This window comes from Salmo trutta, chromosome 10 (genome assembly GCF_901001165.1).
Source record: "Salmo trutta chromosome 10, fSalTru1.1, whole genome shotgun sequence".
Taxonomy (NCBI): domain Eukaryota; kingdom Metazoa; phylum Chordata; class Actinopteri; order Salmoniformes; family Salmonidae; genus Salmo; species Salmo trutta.
In genome coordinates this window covers 20836680-20856031 of record NC_042966.1, presented here as the reverse complement: position 1 = coordinate 20856031, position 19352 = coordinate 20836680, and the positions used below count along the sequence as shown (strand labels likewise).

General features: G+C 44.8%; 1 protein-coding gene across 4 annotated transcripts in view; it reads left to right on the top strand.

The window, feature by feature from the left end:
• The first annotated feature begins 4945 nt into the window (after nt 1–4945).
• The window catches only part of LOC115201319 (histone acetyltransferase p300), a 46625-nt gene continuing 32218 nt past the window's right edge, over nt 4946–19352 (top strand). For all 4 annotated transcript variants that reach the window (XM_029764850.1, XM_029764849.1, XM_029764848.1 and 1 more), the window contains exons 1-8: nt 4946–5448; nt 7815–8410; nt 10018–10197; nt 10372–10681; nt 10851–10964; nt 12782–13012; nt 13612–13717; nt 13888–14022. In XM_029764850.1, the coding sequence (XP_029620710.1) occupies nt 5355–5448; nt 7815–8410; nt 10018–10197; nt 10372–10681; nt 10851–10964; nt 12782–13012; nt 13612–13717; nt 13888–14022 (1766 nt within the window). In that variant the 5' untranslated portion in view covers nt 4946–5354. The remainder of the gene's footprint in view (nt 5449–7814; nt 8411–10017; nt 10198–10371; nt 10682–10850; nt 10965–12781; nt 13013–13611; nt 13718–13887; nt 14023–19352) is intronic.

Sequence of the window (19352 nt, the reverse complement as noted above, 5' to 3'; positions counted from 1 at the left end):
TATACCGCCCAAGCCTACTAACATCCCAGTTGCTTTAACCCGCAGCATATCTATTGTCAAAATGAATATATTGCCACGGTTGAATTTATGTAGTTAAATCCTTCCCTTGTCTCCCCCTTCTTACTAGTGAGAAAAAAATATCCATATTGTGTTTTCAAAATGTATATTGCAAGGTAAGCGATCCCGGGTAAAATGTACAAAATTACAAAGCGGGAAAGACGTAGGGGGACTATCCGTACCAAACTTTACAATTGTATTTCCAGGCACTAGAATTTTGTCCAATCCTAAATTGGTTTAGACATGATTCTTCCACCCACTGGCTGAGTATAGAGAGAAATACAGTGTCTCCTATTGCCCTGGAAGAGGTGGTCTTCACTGATATATCTGTTAAACAATGTAAACTATGCTTTGGTCCTATTTCTGCTCACACAATCTCTATTTGCTGCAAAAATTTCAAACAATGTAACTGGGAATCAAAATGGCATGCCCATACTCCAATATTTCACAATAATGCCTTGTGAACTGAACAGCGGCCTTTTGCATACCCTCAATGGCACAAATGCGGAATCCAAATCCTTGCCGATATCATGGACAGCAATGGCTTGAGAACCTTCCAAGATTTGAAAGACACATACATTACCATGCAACTCCTTTTTTTTATATTTACAACTTAGGTCAGCTATGCTGACCTATAGAGTCCCTTGCCAGACCGAAGTCAGGAACCATCCAATGATGGGATTTATAAGTCAATTATCTGGGCTCCCAAAAACATGGATCTCAATAATACAGAGCATTCAGACCCCTTCCCTTGTTCCACATTTTGTTACGTTACAGCCGTATTTTAAAAAGACTAATAAAGACTGTTCCTCATCAATCTACACACAATAGTCCATAATGACAAAGCGAACAGTTATTGAATAAAAATCAGAAATACCGTATTTACATAAGTATTTACAGACCCTTTAATATGAGACTCAAAATTGAGCGCAGATGCATTCTGTTTCCATTGATCATCCTTGATGTTCCTACAACTTGATTGGAGTTCACCTGTGGTAAATTCAATTGATTGGACATGTTTTGGAAAGGCACACACCTGTCTATATAAGGTCCCACAGTTGACAGTGCATGTCAGAGCAAAAACCAAGCCACGAGGTCGAAGGAGTTGTCTGTAGAGCTCCGAGACAGGATTATGTCGAGGCACATATCTGGGGAAGGGTACCAAAACATTTCTGCAGCATTGAAGGTCCCCAAGAACGCAGTGGCCTCCATCATTCTTAGATGGAAGAAGTTTGGAACTACCAAGGCTCTTCCTAGAGCTGGCTGCCCGGCCAAACTGAGCAATCGGGGGAGAAGGGCCTTGGTCAGGGAGGTGATCAAGAACCCGATGGTCATTCTGACAGAGCTCCAGAGTTCCTCTGTGGAGATTGAAGGACCTTGCAGAAGGACAACCATCTCTGCAGCACTCCATCAATCAGGCCTTTATGGTAGTGGCCAGATAGAAGCCACTCCTCAGTAAAAGGCACATGACAGCCCGCTTGGAGTTTGCGAAAAGGCACCTAAAGGACTCAGACCATGAGAAACATGATTATCTGGTCTGATGAAACCAAGATTGAACTCTTTGGCCTGAAGGCCAAGCGTCACATCTGGAAGAAACCAGGCACAGCTCATCATCTGGCCAATACCATCCCTACGGTGAAGCATGGTGGTGGCAGAATCATGCAGTGGGGTTGTTTTTCAGCGGCAGGGACTCGGCGACTAGTCAGGATTGAGGGAAAGATGAACAGCGCAAAGTACCGAGAGATCCTTGATGAAAATCTGCTCCAGAGCCGTCAGGACCTCAGACTGGGGCGAAGGTTCACCTTCCAACAGGACGACCCTAAGCACACAGCCAAGACAACACAGGAGTGGCTGCGAGACAAGTCTCTAAATATCCTTGAGTGGCCCAGCCAGAACCTGGACTTGCACCCGATCGAACATCTCTGGAGAGACCTGAAAATAGCTGTGCAGTGACGCTCCACAGTCATCCTGACAGCATGAGAGGATCTGCAGAGAAGAATGGGAAAAAATCTCCAAATATAGGTGTGCCACGCTTGTAGCGTCATACCCAAGAAGACTTAAGGGTGTAATCGCTGCCAAAGCTGCTTCAACAAAGTACAAAGTAAAGGGTCTGAACACTTATGTCAATGTGATTTTCCATTTTTTATTTTGAATATATTTGCAAAAAAATCTAAACCTGTTTTTGCTTTTTCATTATGGGGTATTGTGTGTAGATTTGGGGGGGGGGGGACAATTTAATCAATTTTAGAATAAGGCTGTAAAGTAACAAAGGTCTGAATACTTTCCGAATGCACAGTACTTCCATTCATTTTTTAACTGGTACCGGGCTACCGACAGACTAGTATTGTGAGGCAAAACAACCAACACGTTCGTGAGAGTCTCATCTTGCCATTGAGGGATCTTAACAGACGTTTTTGTGTGAAGGCTGGTTTTCGGGATGTGTCGTGATCTAACTAACACCGTTCTAGCTCTGCCACCTTTCACCACAGATGCGGAAGGGTGACATCGGCGAATGCGGTGGATTTCTGTAGCTTAAATTGACAGATTTTGATGGGGATTTTTTTTTAAATAAGCAAATTAGATCGACTCTCGGGGGTTAACATACTAAATGTTTGCTATGCAAATTTCTTTATGGAATAGGTTAGGATAAGATCAGAGGAAGACCAGCGACAGAGATTCTCTCCTCCACTAAGCACCCCAGTCAAAGCTTCCTGTTGCTGCAACTATATAGCAAGAGGGAAAGGGGATGATAATACTGGACAAGTCTCAGAGAGAGGAACTAAATGTTTCACATCTTGTAACTTACATAAAATTATTGAGAGTATTTTCCTTCCTGGCTGCAATGATGTGATGTTTTAACTAAAGGTATGTGTCTGTCAATAATGTGGCTTTTTCACTATAGAAACACAAGAGTCTTTAGGTCAAACACCTGTGTAAAAACTCAGCAATGGAAAAGCCCTCTAAAGTGGTCTCACCATCCTGTCCAGTAGAGCTGGAGCTATTGTCCTGACTGTTGCCCAGAGAGGCTATCATGTTCCCCATCTGGGGGGACCAGGCCGTCTAAGTTAGCACCTTGGCTTTCTTGGTGGGGGGTTTTCCCTTTAGAAAATAGAACAAGGAGTGGAGAAAAGGGTGTTGCTATATAAATGGCTATACAGTATAAAGTCTATACAAATCTAGCCTCACCACCTGTACACACAAAGACTCTCTCACCTGCAGCCGTGCCAGGATAGAAGACTTCTTGCAGTTGGAGGAGTAGGCTCTGGAGCAGGAGATGCTGCAGAAACGCTTGGTCTTGGAAAAGGTGTCTCCGGTCCCACTGAAACCACACATCTCACACACCGCTGTGGAGGGAAGAGGATGAGAATGTTACAGACCGGATCGGTGGTTTGGTGAGCCGTGATGAGTAGCCTTGTCTGGACCCAGAAGACTTGCGTTAGCTCCCTGATTAGCTTGAGATCAGCACGCTGATCAGCTTCTATTAGAAAAGTATGTGGACACCTGCTCGTCGAACATCTCATTCCAAAATCATGGGCATTAATATAGAGTTGGTCCCCCGATTGCTGCTATAACAGCCTCCACTCTTTTGGGAAGGCTTTCCACTAGATATTGGAACATTGCTACGGGGACTTGCTTCCATTCAGCCACAAGAGCATTAATGAGGACGGGCACTTTTGTTGGGCGATTAGGCTTGGCTCGCAGTCAGAGATCCAATTCATCCCAAAGGTGTTCGATGGGGTTGAGGTCAGGGCTCTGTGCAGGCCAGTCAATTTCTTCCATCCCAATCTTGACAAACCATTTCTGTATGGATCTCACTTTGTGCACAGGGGCATTGTCATGCTGAAACAGCAAAGGGTATTCTCCCTTTCAGAATCGGCTATAATGTCATTGTATGCTGTTGCATTAAGATTTCCCTTCACTGGTAGTAAGCGACATAGCCCGAACCGTGAAAAACAGCCCCAGACCATTATTCCTCCTCCACCAAACTTTAAGGCTGGCCTATGCATTGGGGCAGGTAGCGTTCTCCTGGCATCCGCCAAACTCAGATTTTTCCGTCGGACTGACAGATGGATAAGCATGGTGATCTTAAGTTTATCTGCGGCTGCTCGGTCATGGAAACCCATTTCATGAAGCTCCAGACGAACAGTGCTTGTGCTGATGTTGCTTCCAGAGGCAGTTTGGAACTTGGTAGTGAGTGCTGCAACCGAGGACAGATGATTTTTACGCGCTACAGCACTCGGTGGTTCCGTTCTGTAAGCTTGTGTGGCCTACAACGGCTGAACCGTTGTTGCTCCTAGACATTTCCACTTCCCAATAACAGCAGTTACAGTCGACCTGGGCAGCTCTAGAGCTGGGCAGAAATTTGACCGAACTGACTTGTGGGAAAAGTGGCATCCTATGACTGTGCTACATTGAAATTCACTGAGCTCTTCAGTTAGGCCATTCTATTGCCAATGTTTGTCTATGGAGATTGCATGGCTGTATGCTCGAGTTTATACACCTGTCAGCAACGGGTGGGGCTGAAATAGCCAACTCCACTAATTTGAATGGGTGTCACATACTTTTGTATGTATATAGTGTAAGTTGTTGCATGTGCAACCATAGAGATCCTATTAAAGTATTCTAATTCCTAATTATATGGTTGCAACATGGTATTTCAGATGATTTGATAGCATATCCATCATTTACCACCATGAATGCAGTTGCAATTCTGATTTAACCAGATACATTGTCATGTGTTGCATTGCAACATATAGGCTATTGAAATACAATTTATCAATTGCATTTCCCCAGACCATGTCGATAATAGGCTATTCTATTCCCAATAAATTGCTGCTGCGCTGGTATATTTTTTCGCATCACCTCTTCGCCCGCGACCACACCACAACCAACAAGGGTTTGCTGCCCGACATTTATGTTCACCTTATGGTAAGGGTGGCAGAAATGACGGTCGCGTACAATCATGGAAGATAAACCTTGGGACAATTTTCTCGCATCAAATGAGGCTAACGTTATATGAGTTTAGAGGAGAGCCGCTACGTGTGTCTCCCATACCGACCCCCTCCTCCTCCGCTGGCAATTTATAAAGAACAAAAAATCAGACTAGGGAGGGCGTTGATACGCCGAAGCTGAAATCGAGAGGCGAACCCAGTTAAGGAGTATTTTTTTTACACGGGACTTCCCCAAAAGGAGGGGGAAAAGTCACAATTGTGGAATCAAAAAGAAAATTAAGGTTCAAAATACGTGAAAACGTCTCCCGTTGTGGATTCCGTATATATTTTTAATTCGGAAAAAATATGGCCGAGAACGTTCTGGACTCTGGCCCGCCTTCAGCCAAGAGGCCTAAACTATCCTCTCCGGCACTTTCTGCCTCCGCCAGCGATGGAAACGGTAAATATTGTTAGATCCTTTTTTGTTAGGGGTATTAATTTTTTGTTTATTTTGTAGAATTTTCAATTATTGTGGTATTATTCGGAAGGGAAAGGGGCCGTGTAATTGCCCACTGTTTTTGTCGCGCTAGCTAGCGAATGTGTGTGTCGGACTTGCATAGCAGTAGGCTAGTAGTAATTTCAGCACTACGATGAACGCTGGCTAGCTAGTTACGAATACGGGGCTTAGATTGATAACTAGCTTGCTGCATGGGTAGTTCGCTACATTATTTGTCGTTGGCATTTAGGTAATAAATACTGACAAATTAAGATATGCCAACACGGCAAACATTATTTTAAATTATTATCCCCGAGATTGACAAGGACGCTTTCCTTTTAAGCGACACAGAACTCGCTAGCTAACGTTAGCTAGCTAACTATTTTTAAGTAACTAGCTAACGTTAGCTAGCTACTGTAGTGATCGGTGTGGCAAATGGTTTTAAAAACATGTTTTCTACTAAATGAGGTAGCTAATTCAGCTAAGTGGCAATCCATGAAACACACATCGTTCAACTCGCTCACAAGTAAATTAGCTAATTCGTCCAGCCAAGTAGCTTACTTTGCTAACTAGTTATTTTTTAGGTTGCTAGTGAGCTCTTTAGTCAGTTCGCTAGCGAACTTTCAAAGCGAGTTGTGACAAAGCTCTCATCGCCATTCAATGCTAACGCGTTAGCTAGCCCATAAGCACACCAACTAAGGTTAACAGTTAACTGCAACACTGACGTTTTTACATTTTCAAAGATAGTATTTAATAAAAAGTTAGCAAATTAACGTTAACGTATATATAACAGACGACAACGTTAGCTAAGAAACTAATTGGTGAAGTTTCGTTCACCTGGATACTTGGTAACGTTACATGTTTCCAACTAAGCAACTAGTTTTATTAACGATGACTAGCTAGCTAACGATGTTAATTACATAGCTAGCTACTACTGCAGCAGGCCCATGTAGCTAGCTTGCCGAGAGAGTGATTATGTTCAAATTGCCATTAACTAGTTTTTCTGAATATGTGTGGCAGAGACTGGAGGACTAAGGCTAGCAACCTATACAAAAACGTAAAATTGCAGTTGTAAAACAAAAAAACAGAACTGGGCCACAGTATTTACCACTGTGATATGTTTAGATGGCCTTCTGCAGATGCTAAATAGCTAGCGAGTATTAGTTTGAAATTGGACTTGAAACTGTTAGTTAATTTTGCCATTGCATTGCTAGCTAGCAACTGCCTCCCATTGCCCATATATTAGCAAACAGTACATACTAAAGTCAGCCACTTGACACAAAATACTTTGACGTCCCAAGGTATTTAATAACATGAAATAATCCCGTGCCTGTAGTGCACTTTTGATTTTTTTTTCCCTCTCGTAGTGCTAAGAGAATGTTGTGGGTGTCCAATTTCTCCAGAAAAGGTCCTGTAGGCCTATAGCAAATCGTAAATTCTTTATTTTTTATTGTTGCAACTTGCAGGCATTCTGTATGTTACCCCAATATTCAGTGCATAACAAAACGAGGCCTGTATTTGCAAATTGGATGGACACTAAAGAAACTTCAGTGACTTATGTCTTCAGGTGAGACAATGCACTGCTTTCTGTTTGAGAGCATCTCAAGGATTCAGCAGTTGACAATGTGTCAGTGTGGGGGGGGGGGCTTTTTTGTTACAAGGCATGGAATCCCTGAATATAGCACGATGAAGAAAAGCTATTTCTTGACAATTGGTATAATTTTGACGCTCAGTCTTACCCCTGGGTTGTGTTCAATACTCTGGCACAGCTTTGCAAAATGTTTTGAAATGGACACGTTCCCGTGGCCCCTCTGTTTTTCTCAGTTTCAAGACGGTTTTCTCCCATTTATTACCTACTGAACATGAGACTGGAGGTGGACCTGTGTCCAGAGGGTCTCTATGAACCTGGCTCTCTGTGTGATGTTAACGCAGTGTCGAGGCCCATCTGTCACTCTGTGTGTAAAGCTCTGTCTGCGCCGTGCTAAATCACACTCGCGGTCCGGCACAGACCGTCCGAGGCCAGCCACTGTGTGTGTGGGAAAGTGTCTGTTTGCGCGGCCACCTTCATTTCAAAGCATTGGTTTTCCTCATTATACAAATGTAGTTCTCAGGCTATGCCAAATGGCCACCACATTTGATGCAACCATGTATGGCTGTTTGAATACAGTGCACTGGAATTGGTTTTGTCAAGAGTCATTTATTGTTATGCCAGAAATGTACCCTGGCACACCTCTATTTCTCTCCCTTTCACTTTTTTGTCTTTCCTCTTGTTCACAATCCCCCCTCTTGCTCTCTTTCTCCGTACTCATGTTTTCTCCCTCCCTGCACAGATTTCGGCTCGTTGTTCGACCTGGAGCACGACCTCCCTGACGAGCTCATCAATTCCTCAGAGTTGGGCCTGGTCAACGGAGGGGACCTCAGCCAGCTGCACACCAGTCTGGGGGGAGGAGGTGGGATGGGCCTGGGCCCTGGAGGAGGGGGTGGCCAGGACGCGGTGGCCAAGCACAAGCAGCTCTCCGAGCTCCTTCGATCAGGCGCTCCACATGCCTCCACACAGCAGGGCCAGGGTGGGGTGGGCAGCCCAGGCGGGGCCAGCATGGGCCACCTGGGGAACATGAAGGTATCCCCTGGGCCCCAGGGCATGGGCCAGCAGCAACACCTCTCACCCCAGCAGCAGGCCAGCATGATGCAGCAGCAGGTTGGGATGGTGGGCGCCATGAACAGGGGCATGATTGGGGCCCAGAAGGGCAACGGACAGCAGCAGCAAGCCATGATGGGGGGGCCGGTGATGAACGGATCCCCCAGGATGAGCTTCTCGAACCAGGGGATGGGGGGGAACAGTAACATGCTGGCTGAGACTCTGCAGCAGCAGGGGGCCGGGGGACAGGCTGGACTCAGAGTACAGCAACCTGGAGCACTGAACAAGGTATGTATGGACCCTTCAGACAAGAGAGCAGAGATGTTTAATTTACCTATTCTTTATTTTAAGCACATTGAGATTGGCATCTTTAAGCCACCCTGACCAAGAAAGCTGCATGTGGTTATTTTTGCCCACACAATGTTAAAATGCAACAGTTTATTCACAAAAACAGGTTAAAAGAGCAGTTGTCATTATTCATATATTAAGGATGTTTTAATCAAGGTTTTAAAAATGTACAATTCAAATGATTGGAGTTTTAGAGATCTAAAGCTGTGTGTAGTTAAAGGCTCTGTCAGGGAGGAGGAAGACTATAGTAGAGGGCATGGCTGGGATGTGGAGGGAGGGAGGATGTATGGGAAATGATGAAAACATTCGATTAACCCCTAGCCCTCGCGAGCAACCAGACATTACTACAAATTGGGAGCCACGTGGAAGCCCTTGATTAATTAAGCACATCAGTGGTCGTCTTATTCCAACATGTCAACATGAAATGTGGGGCAACCGTGGCATGGCGGAGTGATAATTGGTCTGTCTGTTCTGAGTCATCATTAATGATTTAATTGAACCCACCAACGTTACCTGCTGCTAATTGATTAGAAAATAAGTACATTGTCTCTCTTTAGAAGTAGTTGATTTTAATTGGTGTGTAAACGGCGTGGCGGAGAAGTTGATTTGTGGTGAAAGGGAGATGGTTGTTCTTTTAGCTTTAATGGTCTTCACTAGGGCTGTGAATTTCCAGAAACTTGGCGATACGATATTATTATGGTACTTAGGTGCCGATTATGTCTTTTGAATCTCACGATTCTATATGTATTGCGACTCAATGTTCCAACCACTGCTGCAGAGTGTCAAGCGAGAGTCATGAGAAAACAAGTTTTGATCAGTCATGGAAATAAGTGCCCAAAAACAAATTGGCTTCCTATTTAAAAGATGGAGAACAAACTATGAAGGAAAAATACTGGCTTTTTGGTGCAGGTATAGCAAACTAGCACAAAAATAATATTGTGTTGTCAAAACAATAAGATATACCATAATATCTCCATATGTAACTATCGATTTACATTTTTCTCCCATTACTATTTTTCACACTGTTAGTGATTAATATCCCCGGGGTCGTGCTCATTTAACAGGACTACTCTCGGTCTGAAGAAATACAATTCAAGTGATTTGAACACTTACATTTTCTAACGCATTGCATATAAAAACTGTAAAAATTGATGTCAATTTGACTATTTTTCTCAATCCAATATGCTTTGTTTAAACCATGTGTCATACTAATTCCACAGAGGGCCAATTGTCTGTTTTTAATCTTCCATTGTATTTAAGGTCATTAATTAGTAAGGAACTATCCACACCTGGTTTTCTAGGGCATAATTGAAAGGAAAAAACAAAAACCTGCGGACACTAGGCCCTCCATGGAATGATTTTGAAACCCCTGATTTAAACCATGCCTTCTCTAATCATAATAACATAAGGTGAATGCACCAATTTGTAAGTCGCTCTGGATAAGAGCGTCTGCTAAATGACTTAAATGTAAATGTAACCCTCCCTCCTGTCTTCCATTTCTGTCTCTCCTTATCTTCTATACATTTTCCTGCCCATCCTCTTCTCAGATGGGTATGGTGGGTAACCCAGGCCCCTATGGAGGCCCCTACGGTGAGCAGCAGGCAGGCCAGGGGCTGGGGGGAGCAGGGCTGGGCCCTCCGCTCCAGAACAAAGGCTCCATGCCCAACAGCCTGGCCCAGTTCAGCATGGACAAGAAGAGCCAGCCCATGCAGGGCATGGCTGCCATGGTAAATAAGTTAGCTAGCTAGTCTCCTACCAATTATTTCAAACTTATCTGTCATGGATGCTGCCTTTTTGTGTACCAGTCAACCACACTGACCAACCCTGAACAGACTATCACGGTTGCAGTATCTTGTATATTTACAATTATTTTATTAACTCTTGTTCCCCTCTATCCTCAGGCCACACAACAGTCTGCTGCAGGTGTGGGCGGTGGAGCCGGAGGCACTGCAGGGGTGGTCCCCAATGCCCAGGGAGGCCTGGGGCCCGCTGTGTCTGCAGCAGCTGCAGCAGCTGGAGCGCCCCCTACGGCCGACCCCGAGAAGCGCAAGCTGATCCAGCAGCAGCTGGTACTCCTGCTCCATGCACACAAGTGCCAGCGGCGGGAGCAAGCCAACGGGGAGGTGCGCCAGTGCAACTTGCCACACTGTCGCACCATGAAAAATGTCCTCAACCACATGACCCACTGCCAGGCCGGCAAGTCCTGCCAGGGTGAGCTGATAAGACCCAGAATACAGACCTGCAAGATGGTTCCCTGTCACACCTTAGATGTGTATGATATTCATCAAGAAATCTCTGAAGTAATCATCACAATCTTTTTCTCACCCTTTTTCTTTTCCTTGTCGCTGCCCCTCTTCCCCTTCGTTCTCTCTCTCCTTAGTGGCTCACTGTGCGTCATCCAGACAGATCATCTCTCACTGGAAGAACTGTACGCGGCACGACTGTCCTGTCTGCCTGCCGCTCAAGAATGCCGGGGACAAGAGGAACCAGCAGTGTGAGTGTCTATCTGCCCGTCAAACAATACTTTTCTCACTACCCCTCTCTCCCTCAGTCTGTTAGCTGGCTCGTGTAATAGTAGAGCCGTGAAGTCTCAGCTCTTTCAAGTAATGTCTATGGATGTACAGTGTGTTCAGACCCCTTGACTAGTTCCACATATTGTTATGTTACAACCTTATTCTAAAATGGATGAAATAAAACATTTTCCTCATCAATCTACACACAACACCCCATAATGACAAAGCAAAATGTTTTTGCAAATTTATGAAAAAATAAACCAACAGCTAGAATATTTACGTAAGTATTCAGACCCTTTGCTATGAGACTTGAAATTGAGCTCAGGTGCATCCTGTTTCCATTGATCATCCTTGATGTTTCTACAACTTGATTGGAGTCCACCTGTGGCCAATTCAATTGATTGGACATGATTTGCAAAGGCACATACCTGTCTAAGTTTGCACCGTTTGCAGTGCATGTCAGAGCAAAAACGAAGCCATGAGGTCGAAGGAATTGTCCGTAGAGCTCTGAGACTGGTGCCGACACAATCCTATCTGGGGAAGGGTACCAAAAACATTATGCAGCATTGCAGGTCCCCAAGAACACAATGTCCTCCATCATTCTTAAATGGAAGAAGTTTGTAACCACCAAGACTCTTCTTAGAGCTGGCTGCCTGGCCAAACTGAGCAATCAGGGGAGAATGGTCTTGGTCAGGGAGGTGACCAACATTCCGATGGTCTCTGACAACTCCAGAGTTCCTCTGTGGAGATGGGAGAACCTTCCAGAAGGACAACCATCTCTGCAGCACTCCATCAATCAGGCCTTTATGGTAGAGTGGCCAGACGGAAGCCACTCCTCATTAAGAGGCACATGACAGCACGCTTGGAGTTTTCCAAAAGGCACCAAAGGACTCTGACCATAAGAAAGAAGACTCTCTGGTCTGATGAAACCAAGATTGAACTCTTTGGCCTGAATGCTAAGCGTCATGTAGGGGGGAGTCCTGGTTTTTCAGCGGCAGGGACTGGGAGACTAGTCAGGCTCGAGGGAAAGATGAACGGAGCAAAGTACAGAGATCCTTGATGAAAACCGTTGGAGCGCTCAAGACCTCTGCCGGGGCTGAAGGTTCACCTTCCAACAGGACAACGACCCAAAGCACACAGCCAAGACAACGCAGGAGTGGCATCGGGACAAGTCTCTGAATGTCCTTGAGTGGCCCAGCCAGAGCCCGGACTTGCACCCGATCTAACACCTCTGTAGAGACCTGAAAATAGCTGAGCAGCGACACTCACCATCCAACCTGACAGAGCTTGTGAGGATCTGCAGAGAAGAATGGGAGAAACTCTCCAAATACAGGTGTGCCAAGATTGTAGCGTCATACCCAAGTCGACTCGAGGCTGTAATCGCTGCCAAAGGTGCTTGAACAAAGTACTTAAAAAGGGTCAGAGAACTTATGTAAATATGTTTTGGTTCTTTTTTATTTGTATATTTCTAAAAACCTGTTTTTGCTTTGTCATTATGGGTATTGTGTAGATTGAGGGGGGGAACGATTTAATCCATAAGGCTGTAACTTGACAAAATGTGGAACAGGTCAAGGGGTCTGAAATACTTTCCGAATGCGCTGTATATAAGACGTCTAGATGCTTTGAGATTGATTTATAAATCAACAAGTTCATGATCTGCCATGAAGTTGTTGCCTTATAAATCAGTTTTGACTACATTATAAACTTTGACAGATGAATGAATGCCTTATGTTCCCGACCTAGGCTTTTATAGCGTTCCTCCTAGAGGACAGAATTATTAATTCTCCTGTCTCTACAGCTCTGCTAGGAGGTGCTGGTGTAGGTCTGGGTAGCTCCCTGGGCTCGGTGACCGGAGGCCAGCCCAGCGCCGCCAATCTCAACCCCCCCAGTCAGATCGACCCCAGCTCAATTGAGAGGGCCTACGCCGCCCTGGGCCTCACTTACCAGGGCACCCAGATCCAGAGCCAGCCCAACCAGGCTTCTCTGCCCTCACAGGGCCAGCCGGGCATGAGGCCGCTCAACCCTATGGGTAAGCTGTTGTCTAAAAGATAGTCAGGTCTGTGTGTTTTTACCCCCATTTCGATGTCCATGCCTTCAAACATCTGGCGTTTTATTTCTTTTTTCTATCTGACTCAATGCCATAGGTTAGCAAGTGGCCGGGTTCTACACGTTTCAATATTCAGGTGTCCTGTCTCCTTTAAAAAGAGTGCCAGTGTTTTACATTTGAAAATACTGAGAGAAGAGTCACGTTTTGTGAATCATGGGTTATTATTCTGTAGGAAACTGGTTTAAATAATGTACTACACCAGGAGTGTGCATGGTCCTCTTGGGTTTTGAAGCCGTAGCCAGTCTGTCCATAATAGTAAGGTTACACTGTTGCTTTCCCTAACTGAAACCGCCCCCTTTTGTCTACTTTAATGGGAATTACACACACACGTTTTATTTGTATACCTTTTTTGGTGAAGTCGACCTTTTTTCAAGTCACTTGAAAATAAAATGTGTGGTAGGAGTAATTTCTGTCATTGACTTCTAAGTAATGTTTTAACAGCTTTATTCTCATAACCACAAACAAAAGGTCATGTTGAACATTGGAAAACCCGTGTGTGTATGTTTATTTCACCATGTTAGGGGGTAACCCGATGGGGGTGAATGGAGGAATGGGTGTTTCACCCCAGAACCAGCAGGCCAGCCTGCTGCAGGACACCATGCTCCACCTCAACATGAACTCCCAGGGGTGAGTAGCAGACCTGCCTTAAAATATAATTATTTGCTCTCTTTTAAATACTTCTACCTGCACTTGATTGAGCATGCCTGGTGCAATAGAATTGTCCAAGAACTGCAAAATACATCCACCCATCTGACACTTTGGCCAGGCGCAAACTTTGTTCTCTCTGTGTGTTCTAGTCTGATGAATGATGCGGGTGGGACGGGTAACATGGGCTCCATGCCCATGGCGACCCCACCCTCTGCAGCGGGTATGAGGAAGAGTTGGCACGAGGACATCACCCAGGACCTGAGGAACCACCTGGTGCACAAACTGTAAGTGGCCGGGAGGGACAATACAGCCTCTGGATGGGACCTAAAAACACCTTGTCTCTGGGGGCCCATGCGCCTGTCATCGATGTAAAAAAAATGGTGCTGCATTTAATACATTTTGACAACCCTCCATAAAGTATTTCATAAACCTTTTTCATTTCCATATGTACTAGGAAGCTAAGTGTTTGTTTCTTGGGCTTCAGGAATGGGACTGATTTGAAAGTATAAGGGCATATCGGTGAACAAATGCCGTGGTCAAGGCTACTAGTGGAGCTTTCCCGGGTTTTCCAAAACGCATATCAGACCGAGAGCCTAATGCTTCTTAGGTAAAATAAATGTTATTGGTCACATACACATATTTAGGAGATTTTGCGAAATGTTTGTGTTCCTCGCTCCAACAGTGCAGTAGTATCCAACTATTCACAATGCACACACATCTAAAAGAATGGAATTAAGAGATATAAATAAATACTATAACGAGCAATGTCGGAGTTGCAATGACTAAAATACAGTAGAAAAGAAGACGGTGTATATACAGGTGAAATCTGAAGTTTACATACACCTAAGCCAAATACATTTTTCACAATTCCTGACCTTGAATCCTAGTAAAAATTCCCTGTTTTAGGTCAGTTGGGATCACCACTTTATTTTAAGAATGTGAAATGTCAGAATAATAGTAGGGAGAATGATTTCTTTCAGCTATTATTTCTTTCATCACATTCCCAGTGGGTCAGAAGTTTACATACACTCAATTAATATTTGGTAGCATTGCCTTTAAATTGTTTAACTTGGGTCAAACATTTCAGGTAGCCTTCCACAAGCTTCCCACAATAAGTTGGGCGAATTTTGGCCTATCCCTCCTGACAGAGCTGGTGTAACTGAGTCAGGTTTGTATGCCTCCTTGCTCGCACACGCTTTTTCAGTTCTGCCCACAAATTTTCTATAGGATTGAGGTCAGGGCTTTGTGATGGCCACTCCAATACCTTGACTTTGTTGTCCTTAAGCCATTTTGCCACAACTTTGGAAGTATGCTAGAGGTCATTGTCCATTTGGAAGACCCATTTGCGACCAAGCTTTAACTTCCTGACTGCTGTCTTAAGATGCTGCTTCAATATATCCACATAATTTTCTTTCCTCATGATGCCATTTGTTTTGTGAAGTGCACCAGTCAGTGAAGTGCACCAGTCAGTGAAGTGCACCAGTCAGTGAAGTGCACCAGTCAGTGAAGTGCAGCAAAGCACCCCCACAACATGATGCTGCTACCCCTGTCCTTCATGTTTGGGAGGGTGTTCTTCGGCTTGCAAGCGTCTCCATTTTTCCTCCAAACATAACAATGGTCATCATGGCCAAACAGTTCTGTTTTTGTTTCATCAGACCAGAGGACATTTCTCCAAAAAGTATGATCTTTGTCCCCATGTGCAGTTGCAAACCGTAGTCTGGCTTTTTTTAATGGCGGTTTTGGAGCAGTGGCTTCTTCCTTGCTGAGCGGCCTTTCAGGTTATGTTGATAAAGTACTTGTTTTACTGTGGCTATAGATACTTTTGTACCTGTTTCCTCCAGCATCTTCACAAGGTCCTTGGCTGTTCTGGGATTGATTTGCACCGTTCTCACCCAAGTACGTTCATCTCTAGCAGACAGAACGTGTCTCCTTCCTGAGCGGTATGACGGCTGCATGGTCCCATGGTGTTTATACTTGTGTACTATTGTTTGTACAGATGAACGTGGTACCTTTTCAGGCATTTGGTAATTGCTCCCAAGGATGAACCAGACTTGTGGAGGTCTACAATTTTGTTTTCTGAGGTCTTGGCTGAATTCTTCTGATTTTCCCATGATGTCAAGCAGAGGCACTGCGTTTGAAAGGTATGCCTTGAAATACATCCACAGGTGCACCTCCAATTGACTCAGGCTAATTGACATCATTTATCAGAAGCTTCTAAGCCATGACATTCTGGAATTTTCCAAGCTGTTTAAAGGCGTAGTCAACTTAGTGTATGTACACTTCTGACCCACTGGAATTGTGATACAGTGGAATAATCTGTCTGTTAACAATTGTTGGAAATATTACTTGTGTCATGCACAAAGTAGATGTCCTAACCGACTTGCCAAAACTATAATTTGTTAACAAGAAATTTGTGGAGTGGTTGAAAAACGAGTTTTAATGACTCCAACCTAACTGTATGTAAACTTCCGACTTCAACTGTACATATGAAATGCGTAAAGCTGTATGTAAACAGTATTAAAGTGACCAGTGATTCTATGTACATAGGGCAGCAGCCTCTAAGGTGCAGAGTTAAGTAACAGGGTCGTAGCCTGCTACTGAAGGCTAATTAACAGTCTGATGGCCAGTTGAGATAGAAGCTGTTTTTCAGTCTCTCGGTTCAAGCTTTGATGCACTTGTACTGACCTCACCTTCTGGATGATAGCAGGGAGAACATGCCATGACTCGGGTGGTTAATGTAGTTTTTGGCATTCCTGGTGCTGTAGATGTTCTGGTGGGCAGGTAGTTTTCTCCCGGTGATACATTGGGCAGACTGTACCACCCTCTGGAGAGCTTTGCGGTTACGGGAGGTGCAATTGCTATACCAGGCGGTGATACAGGATGCTTTCAATTGTGCATCTGTAAAAGTTTCTGAGGGTCTTTGGGGCCAAGCCAAATTTCTTCAGCCTCCTGAGGTTGCAGAGGGGCTGTTGCACCGCCTTCACACTGTCTGGGTGGGTGGACCATTTCAGGTTGTCAGTGACGTTATCTGAGGAACTTGAAGCTTTTCAACTTCTCCACCGCGGTCCGGTCGATGTGGATAGGGGCGTGCTCCCTCTGTTTCCTGAAGTCCACCATCTGCTCCTTTTTGTTGACGTTGAGTGAGGGGTTATTTTCCTCGTTATTGTTGGTAATCAGGCCTACTACTGTTGTGTTGTCTGCAAAGTTGATGATTGAGTTGGAGGCGTGCATGGTCATGGTGAACAGGGAGTACAGGAGGGGGCTGAGCACACATCCTTGTGGGGCCCCAGTGTTGAGGATCAGTGACGTGGTGTTTCATACCTTCACCAGCTGGGGGTGGCCGATCAGGAAGTCCAGGACGCAGTTGCACAGGGCGGGGTTCAGACCCAAGCTTAATGATGAGCTATAGTCAATGAACAGCCTTACACAGGTATTCCTCTTGTCCAGATGGGATAGGGCAGTGTGGTGCGATGGCGATTGGATCGTCTGTGGATCTATTGGGGCGGTATGCAAATTGCAGTTGGTCTAGGGTGTCAGGTAAGGTGGAGGTGATATAATCCTTAACTAGCCTCTCAAAGCACTTCATGATGACAGAAGTGAGTGCTACGGGGCGATAGTCATTTAGTTCAGTTACCTTTTTGCTTTCTTTGGTACAGGACATCTTGAAGCAAGTGAGGACAACAGACTGGGATGCAGCCTTGCAAGGGTTAATGTGCTTAAATGTTTAACTCATGTCGGCCACGGAGAACAAGAGCCCAAGGTCCTCGGGAGTGGGCCGCGTCGGTGGCTCTGTGTTATCCTCAAAGCGGACGAAGGTGTTTAGCTTGTCCGGGAGCAAGATGTCGGTATCCGACGATGCTGGTTTTCCCTTTTTGTAATCCGTGATTGTTTGTAGACCCTGCCACATATGTCTCTAGGGATGCAACGGTACGATAACGGTATGTTATCGAACTGTTCGGTACACCCCCTACGGTTCAATACGCACACGAACTACGGAATTACGGGATGCCTGTCATTTTCCTATAATTTCTAATACTTGCTTATTGCGGAGCAGACTACACGCACGTGTAACATTCTGATCTACAGAACCAGACACGCGACTTGTGGATGTTAGGGGGCTCCTGAGGGCTGACAAACTTTACTCCACAGCGACGTCTCAATGTAGTGACCGCAACCCCCTCCCCCTTAAACAACTAATGGATGATTTGCAATTACATCTCAGTAGGAAACATCCTTAAGGGGCCCCATGAAAAACAGGGAAACTAAAAACAAATACTCTCAGCTCCATGACAATGGCTAGTGAGACAGAGAAGCACATTTTGAAGTGGCACCGACGTCTTTTAAATCCTCTGTGTGGGAACATTTTAGATTCAGCGTTCAATACGATGAAGAGGATAAGAAGACTAACAAAGTACAGTCTGCAACCATTGCTTTGCCACTGTTGGCTACTTCTAACGTGTATTCGGAAATTATTCAGACGTTACAGCCTTACTCAAAAATGGATTAAATAAAAATGTTCCACATCAATCAACACACAATACCCCAGAATGACAAAGCAAAAACAGGTTTTTAGAATTGTTTGCATATTTATACCTAAAATATATTTTTTATTCAGACCTGTAGTGATGAGACTCAAAATTGAGCTCCGGTGCAATCGGGGGAGAAGGGCCTAGGTCAGGGAGGTGACCAAGAACCCGATCACTCTGACAGAGCTCCGGAGTTCCTCGTAGAGATGGGAGAACCTTAGAGAAGGACAACCATCTCTGCAGCACTCCACCAATCAGGCCTTTATGGTAGAGTGGCCAGACGGAAGCCACTCCTCAGTAAAAGGCACATGACAGACCGCTTGGAGTTTGCCAAATGGCACCTAAAGGACTCTCAGACCATGAGAAACAAGATTCTCTGGTCTGATGAAACCAAGATTGAACTCTTTGGCCTGAATGCCAAGTGTCACGTCTGGAGGAAACCTGGCACCATCCCTACGGTGAAGAATGGTGGTGGCAGCATTATGCTGTGGGGATGTTTTTCAGCAGCAGGGACTGGGAGACTAGTCAGGATCGAGGGAAAGATGAACAGAGCAAAGTACAGAGATCCTTGATGAAAACCTGCTGCGGAGCACTCAGGACCTCAGACTGGGGCAAAGGTTCACCTTCCAGCAGGACAATGACAACCAAGACAACGCAGGAGTGTCTTCGGGACAAGTCTCTGAATGTCCTTTAGGGGACCAGCCAAAGGCCGGATTTGAACCCGATCGGTCATCTTTGAGAGACCTTTTAAAATAGCTGTGCTGCATTCAACCTGACAGAGCTTGAGAGGATCTGCAGAGAAGAATGGTATTATCTCCCCAAATACAGAGTCTGTAATCACTTTATAAGGTGCTTCAACCAAGTAGTGAGTGAAATTTGAATACTTATGTAAATGTTTTAATTATTTTTTAAATAAATTTGAATATTTCTAAAACCCTGTGTTGCTTTGTCATTATGGGCTATTGGGTTGTAGATTGATGAGGAATAATATATATTTTTAATCCACTTTAGAATAAGGCTGTAACGAAAATGTGGATAAAGTCAAGGGGTCATAGTTTCTGAATTCACTGTATCTTGGCATGCATCAT